General features: G+C 38.5%; 1 protein-coding gene across 1 annotated transcript in view; it reads right to left on the bottom strand.

Moving 5' to 3' along the window:
- kcnt1b (potassium sodium-activated channel subfamily T member 1b) overlaps window positions 1-14,028 on the bottom strand; it is a 60,099-nt gene that overhangs the window by 29,789 nt on the left and 16,282 nt on the right. Inside the window, exon 2 of the mRNA XM_070903674.1 lies at window positions 7,561-7,599. Within this exon, the coding sequence (XP_070759775.1) occupies window positions 7,561-7,599 (39 nt within the window). The remainder of the gene's footprint in view (window positions 1-7,560; window positions 7,600-14,028) is intronic.

The following is a 14,028-nucleotide window of genomic DNA, read 5'->3' as shown; positions in this document are numbered from 1 at the left end:
TCATTGCCATGATTATGTTTGGTGAAAGTTTCCAGTAAAAAAAAAAGGACTATAAAGCATGTGCTATGAGCAAATCTAGCACAGGGAAAAGCTGTGCAAGTCTCCCTTTGGACTAATTCCATTACCCTCCATTTACTGTCAGTCATTATGTACAGTTCCGCCTCACAACACAACAAAATCAGCCACAAACGCATATAAGCTTGAATGGTATAATGTGCAGCACTGGTACTTATTCAATAATGCAGTGATGAAATAAACAAAGGCCTATTTTTTCATACACTGAAATTCTCTTAATGGTGCACTTGCTGTGATGCATACGGATACTGTAGAGATATGACACATACAGAGTTTAAGGTAAGGTAAGGGTTCTTTAATTGCTCAACTGAGACATTAATCCAAATGGACAATTAATGCATGAAACTGGCAATAATTTCTATTTGCTCTTAATATTATACATACACACACATAGTACCCAACCACATATTGTTTACAGTTTGTGCTACAGTCAGTAACACTTGGGTATAGACTATTTTCTTCACATAAATAAATGAGGACAGCCTGGTTTAAATTGAGCATGCACACAAAAGAGCCCATTAATAATTGACAACCATCTCCTATTAAAAACAACAGTACTTCAAATCAAACAGCCATGTTTTCTCACGCATACAATGACAGATCCGAAGCTATCGAAGGTTTGAGCGGACATTATGGACTTTAATAAGCTTGACCAAACGATCACTTAAGCACAAATGATGATGTAGCTACTGTAGGTAAGGTTAGATGAATGCATGTAGTGAGACAGGCCTATTAACAGTTTCTGTAATGTAGAGAGCTTGTTGTCACTAATGAGCATGGAGGGGAAGTAATAATGGCCTCGCAGTTCCAGGAGGGACCCTTAGAGCCTTCTACCTTGTCTGACAAAATGAGTACAGGGTGCATAGAGAAAGACAGGGGAGGAAAGAGCAGGAGGGCAATTACAGCAGCCAAGCCATGAGGGAGGTATATATATATGTATGTATGTGTAGATAAAGAGTGTAGGTGGAAGAAAGAACATGAGATGTGCACCATCTTACAGCTATTTCCCTCTCTCCCTCTTCTGGCTGTATCGCCATGGAGACAGCTTCCAAGGCAGGAAATGTTCACTCACGTGTCTGTGTGTTTCCAGTACAAGGAAATAGCCATAGCCTACACACACACACACACACACAACACAATGATATATGTTCTTGTCTATAGGCACCAACCACACACCTCCATCCCCATGCCTCAATCCTATCTAAACACAAAGCTATATGTAAACCACGTAAACCCAGTGCATCGATTGCTCCATCACCCAGGAAGCAATAAAAGACTGTCATAAAGACTAATGGTGGCAAATCAGGCAATCAATGCTCATACGGTCTTCTTTGACACAGCTGTCGGAACAGACATGGAACAGCTACATAGGCTTCATGTTTACCCAGCTTGCCTGCCATTACGCTTCAAATAGGAGACGGAACACAGCAAAACCTGAAATGTGACTCCAAAATAAACTCAGTGCTACCATTTCTTATTGTGTTATTTTACATGACAATTGCATTGGCACTGGCTTGACAACACAGAGTAAAAAAAGCCTGGTGTATTTCTGTATGGGTATTGGTGACAACCATGTAATAGCATGTTCCCTTGTCTAATATTATTTTCATGTGAGCGTTTCCCTGCTTATCTGAACGTGAGACACCTGCAGTGCAGTCTGTAAGTATTTGGACAGACACATTTTCTGTTGTGTTGGCTCTGTACTTTATTTCAAATTAAACAATGACTATGGAGGAAGTGCTGACTTTTAGCTCAGTTTAAGGTTGTTTTCATCCATACCGTGTGAACTGTGTAGTAATGCAATTGTAGCATTTTTAGCCATGCTAGCAGCATAGCTCTGGGATGGCAATGTTGGCATTTCTCTTTCTTGCTAGATTTTGCGAAGAGCCTAACAACAAATCTAACGACTTCTGGGCAAACCTCAACTCCTGAGTTTATTCCAGTGTCTGGAGCCACTCTTTTCATGACACGTTAGACATGAGATAGATTTAGATACAAATTGATGAGATGAAAGCAGCTTGAAAAATAATAATAGCTAATGATAAAGCTAGAGTCAGTTAAGTTTAGCTTCAGCACGTGATGTAATCTAGCAACTTTCCGAGAAGGCTTTAGTTACTTTCCATTGAATTTTGAATTGAACTGAATGTCTGTCGGCCCATCACTTTGGTCCAGACTGAAAGATCTCAACTATCAGATGGATTGCCATGAAATTTGGTACAGACATTCATGCCCGATGCCCACGTTTAGCCTCAATGTCGTAAAATTACATTGTTGATCCAATATGGACATGAGCACCCCAAAACACCCTTAAAGCTGCAAATCTGCACTATAATTTCATAGTCATTGAGTACAGGGCCAAACAAAGAAAATGTGTCTCTGTCAAACACTTACTGTATGGACCACAGTGTTAAGTTTTTTGTTATTGACCACCTAAGCAAAGTTGAACCCTTACTGCACTAACATTCAATTTATTTATGTTCACATGATTAACAAGCACTAGAACATAAACACTGATAAAGATCACTGCCAGGTACTGCTTTATTTATTATGTTTCTAAGTAGCTCCGACTAAAGCTACAAATAGCACTTCTTCTACACTTGATGACTGCCAGTAACTGCAGACCCACAGCAATACCTACTAAGTACTCACTCTCTTTTCTTTGGCATCTCTGTAGTCTGCAAACCACCACCAATCTATTGAAATTAGCCAGACTATCAAATATTAACATGAGCAGTTTAAATATCCGAGTAGCCAGACAGCGTCTACAACAGGTTGGTTCGTGTTAACCGTAGGATAATAGCCTAAAGTTTAAAGATGGTAGGCAAGGCATAAACCAGGAATGTTTGCACATACTCACAATAGATGGAGCATGACCTTATGTCCTGAACTAACAAGTCTACATGGTATTTAGAGCCTTTTGTATATAAAGCAGCCATTCAGAATATGTGACAGAGAGTCAGTAACGAGTTCATGATCATAATGAAAGTGACGAGAAGAAAGTGTTACACAAGAAAAAGCTTGAGTTTGGTGGGAATGACCAGGGATCAAGCTTTCAGTGTTAAAGAGGCACACAAAACACACACACACACACAAAGAGTAAACCATGACCATTGCCAGTGACAGGATTACAATTTTATGCAACCTTGCCTGAAACACGTCGACTACAACTGCTTTGTAGACACTGTAAATAAACATCAAAAAGCTTGTTGACCTCGGGATAATCTGCTTGACAGAACAGACTGTTCAAACGCCTGCGTTCATTCTAGTCGTGGGAAAAAGAAATACTGTACAACCGCCAGATGCTCTGCGCCATATGGAATATTTGTCAGAGTGTTGCAGGGGCAAGCATATGTGAACAGCAGTATCAGTTAGCCTAGTGCAACATCACCTGGGGCTAAGATGATCATGGGAAGCTGCAAAAACATGTCAATCCTGAGATGGTGCACTGATGCTTCTGCATGCTCTGCTACTGCAGACTCTTCAAGGCAGCAATCATTTCCTGATACTACTTCCTGTTGCAGAGAGCATTATATAGTCTACATTTGGCAGCACCAACAGCAACATAACTAAATTGTCACAAGTGTTGGCATTGCAACAAATGTAGAAATTATCAGCTCTATCTCTGACCAATCAGGGTGCTTGGGTTTAACTACACGTACTGTATCATGGTTTACGATTAGATCTAAGCTTTGGGGCACAGAATCAGCACACAGAGCAATAATACTGGGTCTTGTCTTGTAAACAGTATGACAGCAGTCTTTCCCTTCACAGCCTGAATACAGTTTCTTTTATTTTTTCTTTTGGTTTGCTCTGCTCCCCCTCTGACAAAGCAAACAGTTGAAAATAGAACATTTCCCATGCATCAGCCTCATCTGCCTGATATAAAAGCTACAGGGATTCTAAAAATATTACACTTAGACATGAATATTCAAAAGCTCAAAAACATCTTTGTTATTCTCTGCTTCTGTTCCACCGAGCTGTATCTAAAACTTCCCATGGTAAAAGGTACTTGTCCAATAGCCTCATTACAGTGCAAAAATAGTTGAATGGGCTGCAGGCCAGACATGGGTTGTGGCTACTGTGAAAGTACTTTGTCAAATGGATACAGAAGGCAGAAACCTCAAGTGGGATATGTAACAGTTCCTGTTATAATCAGCTGGGGGAAGGATAATCACCTTAATGGAGCTGGGTGGCCTATGGACTGACAAGATGTTCCTAAATAGCGGACTACAGGTCATTTCTGGTCCTCTGAGGCATCCCATACACCCTGTAAGCTAATGCATATGTGCGAGTTGTGGAGAGGGTCCTAGCTACTCTGTATGTGCACATGATGTGTTCAAGGACCTACACAACCCTGAAGCATTTTGTTCTAAAACACTTTGTACGAGCTAGTGTAAGTGCACTGCAGCAGAATTTATTATAGTTCAGCCTTGAATCAGCATCTCAAAGACGCTCATCACATATCTTTCAAGGTCTGCCAAGGAGTTGACACCAATGTGCAGTTATAATAAGAGTGCTGCTCACTTTATTGTTGACTGCACTGTTTGTGTAAAAATATTGTTAACTGAAGTGAAGATTTCAAGAGTACTAAAAGTAAATTGCTGAATCGTTGGATAACACGCTAGGCAGTCCCTGAGAACGGCAAATCCACATAAAAGAGATGTTCTTCGTTCCTCAAAACGCCAAAGAGACAATACCACAACCATGTCCAACCCAGAGAGCACTTGAAAACTTAGAGGATTTAGGAGGATGTTGGTTGAGTGCTATGAAAACAGAAGTAAATCTGCGTTTCAACACAGGATTGTTGGGCAGTTTGTAACACCTTATTCTGAAATCAGAATTTCTGTGAGAAGCTGTTTTACAGATCCAAATCATCTGTAGAGTCCCTTTGAGGTTAAGGCTCAGGACTGTAAAAGGTACTGAGACCTCTGCCTGAACGGGACCTGAAGGTACAAAGCTGTCAGATTGGAAGATCTTTGGGGCCTTTCAAAAAGATCCCAACATGCTGGGCGTCAAGCTATTAATAGTAAAGCTCAGTAAATGGATCATGAACTTAAACTTAAAAATGGGACATTAGACAAAGTAAAAAAAGAAATTATACCTAAGAAAGAAACTTTATAAAGCCCCAGAGGCCGTTTCTTTGTGTAAGAAAGCTAAAATGATTCAGCTGATTCACATGGGCCTGAAGAAAAAAAATACAAGGACTGTAAAATCTTTAGATGAGCAAGAACGTTTAGCGAGAACTTAAAAGGACTCGATGTAATATCACTAATATTGAACGATGCCTTTGAAATTCACTACTCCCTCCCCTACAGTACAGTCTTTTGTTTTAAGTAAATGATGATGGCTGTGATTCTCTCCTGAAAATGAAATTGTTTTATAACCAACTAAAAGAAAGAGTTTTATCATTTTGATGCTTTAGAAGGAACCTCTGTATATAAACATGACAGATTGGCTTGTTAAAACAAAAAGAGACTTTGCAAAAATATGAATATGGTCTGGTCTGTATCCTTCATAAGAGAGCACACTTGACTCTGAAATGTTTTACAACTGCTCAATTGACTTTACTTTTCTATGAACCGTCAAGAAAATGCGTCTCTTTTCACTCAGTACCACTTTCAGAAAAAAATATCACACCAGCCTCTGTGCACACACTACACAGATGGCTTAATGATAGCATGCCATTTGAAAAGACTACAGCAGGATGCCAGTTTCAGTCAAGGTCATGCAATGTAACATTTCTTTCACATTGTGCTATAACAAAAATAATCCACCTTTAGATACTTTCACTCTTGTGCAATATATCACCATGATGTTCAATGCATTCCAGAAATTATTTTGTTATAAAATCTGCTACCTACCTAGTCTTGCAATCAAGCTCGTCCATATTGAGAAGAAACAGCTGAAGTGGTTCAAGCACCCACTAATAATATATCTCGAGTACTCTTGACTGTGCTGATGAGCTGAAACCACACGTTGTGGTTTTCTGAATATGCAATGATGAACTTTTTTCTGCAACCACAGGAAACACCTCTATGTATGTATGCATGTATGTCAGGCATTCTGTGTATGGTACTGTAATTTAATTTTTCATGGAAACAAGAGACAGAATCACCACAAAAAAAGGATCAAAGCAATCAATGAACACTTGCATGTTATAGCTCTCTACTTAGCACATCCCCAAGAATAACAATCCATTTTAGTACCATCCAACACACACTACACTGCAACCCACCACCAGCTGAGTGGTGAAACCTCTACAGAAGGTCTGCTGTTGACATGAAGAACTGCCACAATGTATTGACTACATGCTGGTTGAAAAAAAAGAAATCAGAAATCAGAAAAATGTCCCAACCAGTAAAACTTGAAAAATGTTCTTCTCATACGATTTTGTGGCTTTATTAACAGCCAAGATCCCTGCAAGCAATCAACCAAAATCAACACTTCATCAAAATGTCCTTTGAGAAGGGAGAGGTGCCTTATTTTTCCTACTCAATGGCTAAATCCATTACACTTGCGCACTTGTAGGCCTGGCACATACTCATGAAGTTCAGAGCACCTAGGGGCTGCCCAATTCTGCCATTAAACAATTTGTAAGTCATAAATATACAAGCTTTTGGTACTGAAAGCAAAATGGCCCCTGTAACAATGATTAATGTTGTGTTCTTTTACAAATCAAGCAACACAGACCTAATCTCTGCAGTGGAACATCAACAAGAAGAAATACACATTAGCCATGTAGCTAAGCAAAACATTTCAGCCAAAAGGTGACAGTCAGAGGCAATTTTTACTGTGAATTACTGATGCGGCCTCCACGCTTCACCTCTTTTAATCACCACATCTCAGCAGCTTGTTTAGTGAATGCAGTAAAAACCTTACACTGAACTGATAAACTTCCGTATGATCAGTGACTCAGCAGCATGCACAGTACACAGAAAAACAAATGGACATGTTGGCATTTTCAACACCTATTTCACTAAAACAACCCGCAGATTTTAGTTTGTCCACATAGTCTCATCTCAGCTCACAAGATTAATGCTTGAAGCCCAACTCTTACATCGACAATACTGACAGAGTATTGTCCCTGTCAAGGGACAGATAATACACCTGGAAAAAGTTGATAAAAACACACACAAGCTGCCTTTTCACCATTTCCTGTGGTGCCATCGAATGTGACAAAAATCTGTGTTGAGCTAAATGTTTCCTTTGAGTCTTTGCCACAACAATTGTTGAAAAGGTAGCCACAAATGAATGGATTATTCTCAGCATTCTACACCATTACCACAACAATCATTGCCCATTTTACAGATATGCGTAATGGTAATATAAACTCCAAACACGGTCAAGGCATTATGTCAAAATCCAAAGTGAAAACTGCTACGTATGTGCTTTGGTGTTCGCAAAAATGTATCAATAAGTCCTGTGTACAGTTACCATTGCAGACACAATCCATGCCATGCAAGCAGGATGCTGCCAGGGACTTACTGGGCATTGGTTGAATCCATACTGTACTCCTCTTGATACCTGGACGCAGCACATATGGACACAGATAGGCATAGGTTAGGAGAGAGTGGGGTGGAGAAAGCAGGAGAGGGAAGGAGCAAGCGGAAAGAGCAAGAAATGGACGGCACTCATGATACCACTGCAATGTATCCATTCACTTGCCTCCTGAGTCAGAATGCAACCATTTTATAAACCTTGAGGGAGAATCTGAACACAGTTTGTGCAGCAAGAAGATCCAAGATGGGATCTGATACTATGTTTAGCTAGCTGTTTCTTCTTTTGGAATATCAGTAAAAACTAGAACATGTAAAATACTCTGCAAGATGGTTATATTCATTTTGAATGTCACAGAAAGGTGCATCAGATCCTCTGTTTGAGCAGCTCCTTCTTACTGCACAATCAAGACTTTTCCACCAAGGTTTCATTGAGTTACCTTCAAACTCCTCATACAAGTAAATATAAACATTTACAGTGGAAATTGACTGTATCGGAGCTTAACAGGAAATACAAAATGTATTTCTGAGCTACTAACTCACAGGGCACATGCAAGGCAAACACTAAACATCAGGTTACCCCAAAACAATGTGTCAGCTGACTAAAGAACAGATGGGACACTTAATGCAAACCACAGGGGATCAGTGGACACACCCTCTTGGTCAATCTCATTGCCATATTGAGATGAAGAAAAGGGAAGCGTGTGACACTGAGGGAACTGACAGACAGAGAGACATACCCAGATAATGATTTTAATGACTGACAAATGGACAATTCTGATGGGCTAGGGGTCAAAGGTTAAACACAGTTTGATTTGATACAGAACAAGTTGACTCTATGGCTATGACCTCCTTTGAAAAACAATTATTGTGGCTGAACCATAGACTTGGCACAGTAATTTGTTCTGTGACAAGGAATGAAATATGTTTTTTTTTTTCCTCAAATGTCTTTATTTTACATCCACATCATTCATGTAAATTAATCAAAATTCCAAATAAAAATCAACACACAGGAACAGGTAACACAGCACAACGTGGGCTTCTTGGCTGAGTCAGAAGCACAGTGGACAATTAACTTGGGAAAACGAATAACACAGGAGTGACTAATAACAATAATTATGGCTGTCGTCCCTTTGGGTGCTCCAGTTCAAGGCCTGGAAAACCACCTGGGATAGTTTACTGAGATGTTTACTGATCATTAATGTTACATCTGTGCCTTTCCAGCTATAGCAGGTGAAATGTCTGCTGTGAATAAGATAAATCCAACAGAAAACTTAAGTGCCCTTATAGACAACAGAGATTTGTATCAACAGTTCTTGTTTTGTGCACTATGCTCTAGAAAACGTCTTACTCTGTATTGTAAAAATTGAGTCCTGATACAGTAAAGGTTATTGACTTTACCTTTAGACCATTAACATTAAAAGCCGACTTGATTACTAATGTGCAAATGAGAAATTGTGATTGGTCTGTTTGAGATTCATAATAAAGACACACTCAAGTCTGAAAATGTTAATGTCCTTAACAGGGTTTTATAATTGGTTGCCATTAAATTTAGATATGCCATTACTAACAAGAGACACACCATTCATTCAGATTTATAGTAGTTAAATGATTCCATGGTAGATTCAACTTTTACTCTATTTTGATCCAAAACTCCTGCAGTAACATATATATATTTAAGTTTTTTTCACATTTTATAGTCAATTTCATATTCTATATATATATACATCTTGACTTGCAGTACTTACTTTATCTTTCTTTCTACTTACTATGTTTATTATTGTGTATCAATATACCAAGGCAAATTCCTTGTATGTGAAAACCTACTTAGCAATAAACTTGATTCTGATATACTGCATGAACAAGACCATATACAATCAAAAGTACATATGCTCCAAATACACATTGTGCATTTACTGTATAGCCAATTCGTTTTGATGCATATTATTCCAAAGCTACGACTCATTTTGTTCTTTCCATATGTATTATCTGCACACCCCCATACAGTACAGTTCGTCTGATTAATAAACAGATGACATTGAACAGTTTTGTAGCTGTGTAATTGGAAGAGATATAGATAATATCTCCCATTGCTTAAAACATTAATTAATTTAGTATTATGTCTGTTGGTTTTTATACTGTTCTTCTAATTTAAAAGTGTGTGTGAGTATAAGTCTAGTGATTGAAATGCCCTCAATGTCCCATACAAAGCCCATCTAAAAATATCAATTTCAGCAAAGTAGATGGATAAAAATATAATTTAGGTTGATTTGCCTTTGAAGCCTGTAAATGATCATAGCCTGTCTGTTGGTCAAAAGTATGACGAAGAAAAGCTGAAGGAATCTGTGTTGTTAAAAAGGTCATTATTTGGCAGTTCAGGCATAGTTTAAAAGTATCTGGCACACACTTAACATTGTCGGCCCATTTATGCCTTTAGAAATGGACTAATGGAGTGTCCATTAAATCCAGGAAGTAGCTTGGTCACAAGAGAGAACCTGTATCATTCCAGTAATTAATCAAGAACATTTTGCCATTTCAACAACAGAGAACAGTCGAATATCATTCACTAGAGGTTCTTGTCTGTAAGTGCCCTTGAATGAACTGAAAATCATTTCTGAGGTTTTAGTTATCAATCATATTGCATGAAAGAGTTTCACATTTTTAAAAGCCAGGTTCAATTTAATATTCAACTCATTTCACTTTTAGACATGTAGTGCTTATAAGAGAGATAAAAGATGACAACTGATAACTGATAACAGCAGAGTTGAACTGCACTGAAGTATATGCAACAGACTGTATGTGGCAGAGCAGCACTTCACTTATTTGTATGATTATGATTATGATTGTAAATTTCCCCGCTGTGGGATGAATAAAGTCTAAGTCTTTTCCAGCTATTTGACTGTTACACTAATAGTCTTTTGTAGTCACTGTATAAAGATAGTCAGCGTGATTCACTAGGTGCCAACAGTCCCTTAAAAAAGTTAATTCAAAGGTTGAACTTAAACAATGCACATAACAACAACAACAAGATAAACTCCTCTGCTGTGATCTCACTGTCCATTTTGTGTTAATTTGACAACACTTTAATGCACAATAAAGATGCTATCTGGCTGCTAAGAGCTTTAGCAGTATAGAGGCTAAGATAAAGAGAGGCTCCCTTTGACTCCATTAGCTTATTACCGATATACTCAACACACACACACACACACCGTGTTGCAGTTAGCATCATGCTGCCCTTCATGTCTTACTTTTGATAAATTATGATAAAATGCATACAGTGAAGAAGCAAATTGAGTCTCACCTCTTTGCAGCAGATCTGGAGTCACAAGTATGAGCTGAGATACTGAGACAACAAGTGCAAAATGAACAGCACTTTCAAAGTATGCTTTCAATTAAATGAGCACTGCCTCAAGGACTGACTGATATAAAGTGGGAGGGCCTAACACACATACACTCTGCAGCAATTTCAAGGGCAAATGGGATTTGTAGTTTTCCGCATGTTTACGTTTATCAGGAACATGTCCTCATATACTACACTTCCCATACTGTTCCTCACATGCCACAGGGGCAGCTCAAGTTCTCCTCTCCAAAAATATGACTAGTTAGTTCTCGCACAGTAACTTAACACCTGGTTGAGAAGGACAACTAGCAGCAGGAATTCCCATTACATACAACAAGAACAAGAATACAACAAAACAACAAGATCCTGCCCTGTAGCTTAATCATTCTGGCCATAACCTACATGTTAAAGAACTGATCTGTACATACAGACATACAAGACACAAAATCATCAACACCTTTATACTCTATTCTACCATTCTCAAAGAAAATACCTGTTTCTGACTGGCTGACAATCATCCATTAAAACTAAACTAAAAAATAATAGAACACCTCACGCATAGCTCTGCAGCTAAACTACAGCTAAACCTCAGCTCTAAATTGGTCTGCAGGTATATTAAACTGAAGGTAACCATAGCAACAGTACCTCTGTACCTTTGTGCTACGTTACTGGCTACAGAAACTCTCACTTTTGAAAATGACCCAGCCAGGTGTTAAAATGACTACAAGACACCTTTAAAAAAATGGAGGGGTGGAAAAATAATTTCAAAAATATGGATGATGATTTGAACAAGACTTTGCCTCTGGCCATGGTGTAAGAGCTATGATTATAATGGATTTGTCAGATTCCGCATCATTCATTGTTTTAATTCATTAGGACACATCATCATGTATTATCTTTTCCTTACAGGACCCCTGTCCTGAATCCAAGACTATGATAGTCTAAACCAAAATGTTACATTATAAAGCTTTAACAAAGTTCCTATTTAGTACAGGTGGGGTTGGGCAATACGGCGATATATATCATGAGACAGTAAAGCTCTAAAACTGAGCTGTCACCTTACTTCACTTCACTGGATGGGCTGCAAACACATTCCCTGTCTGGAGAATGTGCACAGTTGAGAATTTAAATTTGCTACCTCTTTGCATTGAACAAATCCCCCTTTTTTAAGTGATTATTTTATCCATTAACAGTTTCTCCATATAATTAGTTATACCATGAAGCATTTTGATAGATAAGGTGCTCATGATATTGCGTCCACCCCCTGTTGACGCTCTGAGCATGTGCAGGCTACTGATGAAGTTAGAGTGTTCAAGTGATTCATTAGAAAAATGATGGACTCCATGATAACAGCATTCTAAAAGCTCTCTACAAAACATATCATCCAATTAGCTGCTGCCCTGCCTTTCCTTTCCTTGCAACAACTCGGATTTCGAAGGTCTGTGCTGGTTCTACTCTACACAGCCCAGGTTGTGAGCTTTTTCTGGAGCACGGCTCAAGTTCAGCTGACATCCAGAGCTGACTGTGTGAGCTCTTGTGTTTGGCAGCTTCGCTTGAATTATCTCACGTTCTTCAGGCCCTCTAATTGATTATCTGCTAACTAATGCTCTTAAGAAACAGGAGAAGGCAAGTGAGACGATGGATGTGATAGACAATTTGGCCTATGCGTGTACAAAAGTGCTACATATACACGTGTTATGTACAACACACAGTATCTCAGTGTGACAGAGACTTAATTAAAAGCTACTTGCATGCTTTTTTTATCTAAAGTCTTTTAAAAAGATAATTTTGTTTAGAGGCATGCATAGCAACTAGGGCACTCGTTATTTTCGAGTTTCAACTCTCAAATCATCTGCGGAGAGATTTCATCCTCCTGGTTTAATGAACAATAATGATGGACAACATGTAATTTACCCCAAGGACCACATTAAAACCCCTCATTAAACCTTGGGTACTCCAATCAAAATGAAAGCATAATTGTTCCGTGACAGCAGGGCGATATAAATAAACATAAGACAAAAGGGAGGGAGGACTAAATTAAAAAAAAAAAGCGAAATACTGTACAATCATTTACAACCACAGTGCAATTGAACAGCAATGAATTTGGAGAGAAATGTGAAGAAGTAATCAGCTGGAAAAATGACTGATGAACAAAAAATGTGAACAAACCTGTTTTATAATGGCAGACAAAGTCCTCTGTGCTATTAAGTACTAATGATTAAACCATGAAACATAAAATATGGTGTTTTTAAGCAAACAGCCACACTAAGATCAATGTCCAACTATAAAGAGAAGATGAAATAAAATAAACCAGCAGAGGACAAGCGGTTTGCAAAATAACACATCCTCCAGTGAGCTGCTTCTCTTTTATAACATCTACATTAATCCTAGTATTTATTGAAATAGTGTACATGTCCATTACCTTTCCACTATTTCCCAACTGACTACTGCTTACGCCAAACGAAATTCTCAAATTAAGGAAGATCTATTACTCAAGAAGGCTTGTACTTTACCATGTTGACAGGATATTCACAGTTAATTTTTCACCCTTAAATGCATCTACATTATTGCACAAGATGCATAATATACTGCATCACTTGAAGAGGATAACTGCATCAAAGTGTCTGCAGTGGGATAATAAAAACGTGTGTGGGAGTAAAGGAACCTAAATAAGGCAAAAGTCGGCTTCGGTGCACAGAAGACTTCACAAGTAAACTCAGTTAAGGGTTTTTTATAAAATCCGTCTGAAGGCTCAACTAACTAAAAAGGGAGATTTATACAAAATTGTCTTTGAACTCCAGTTATGGTTCCCATAGCTGCACAGTCCACAAATGATAAACCTCGATCAGAGAACTGCAGTTCAACCGTTATCTTTTTTTGTCAACACTGATGCACACAAAAAATGCTGTAGATTTATTTTTACCAGAAACTGATTTTCTGTGCTGACAAGAAATTTTAAATTCCTGCAGAGAAATTGCAGAGATTTGCCCTGATTCTTCTTAAAAACCTACTCTAATCCATTCCTCTGCCTGATCTAGTGGCTCATTGTCTAAAGCACATATCGTGTATCTATTATATTGACTTCATGTCCTTCGGGGGACCTTTGCTGCATGATAT

Source organism: Enoplosus armatus, chromosome 4 (genome assembly GCF_043641665.1).
Source record: "Enoplosus armatus isolate fEnoArm2 chromosome 4, fEnoArm2.hap1, whole genome shotgun sequence".
Lineage (NCBI taxonomy): Eukaryota > Metazoa > Chordata > Actinopteri > Centrarchiformes > Enoplosidae > Enoplosus > Enoplosus armatus.
The sequence above is the reverse complement of the archived record's forward strand: the minus strand, read 5'-3'. Positions and strand labels throughout refer to the sequence as shown.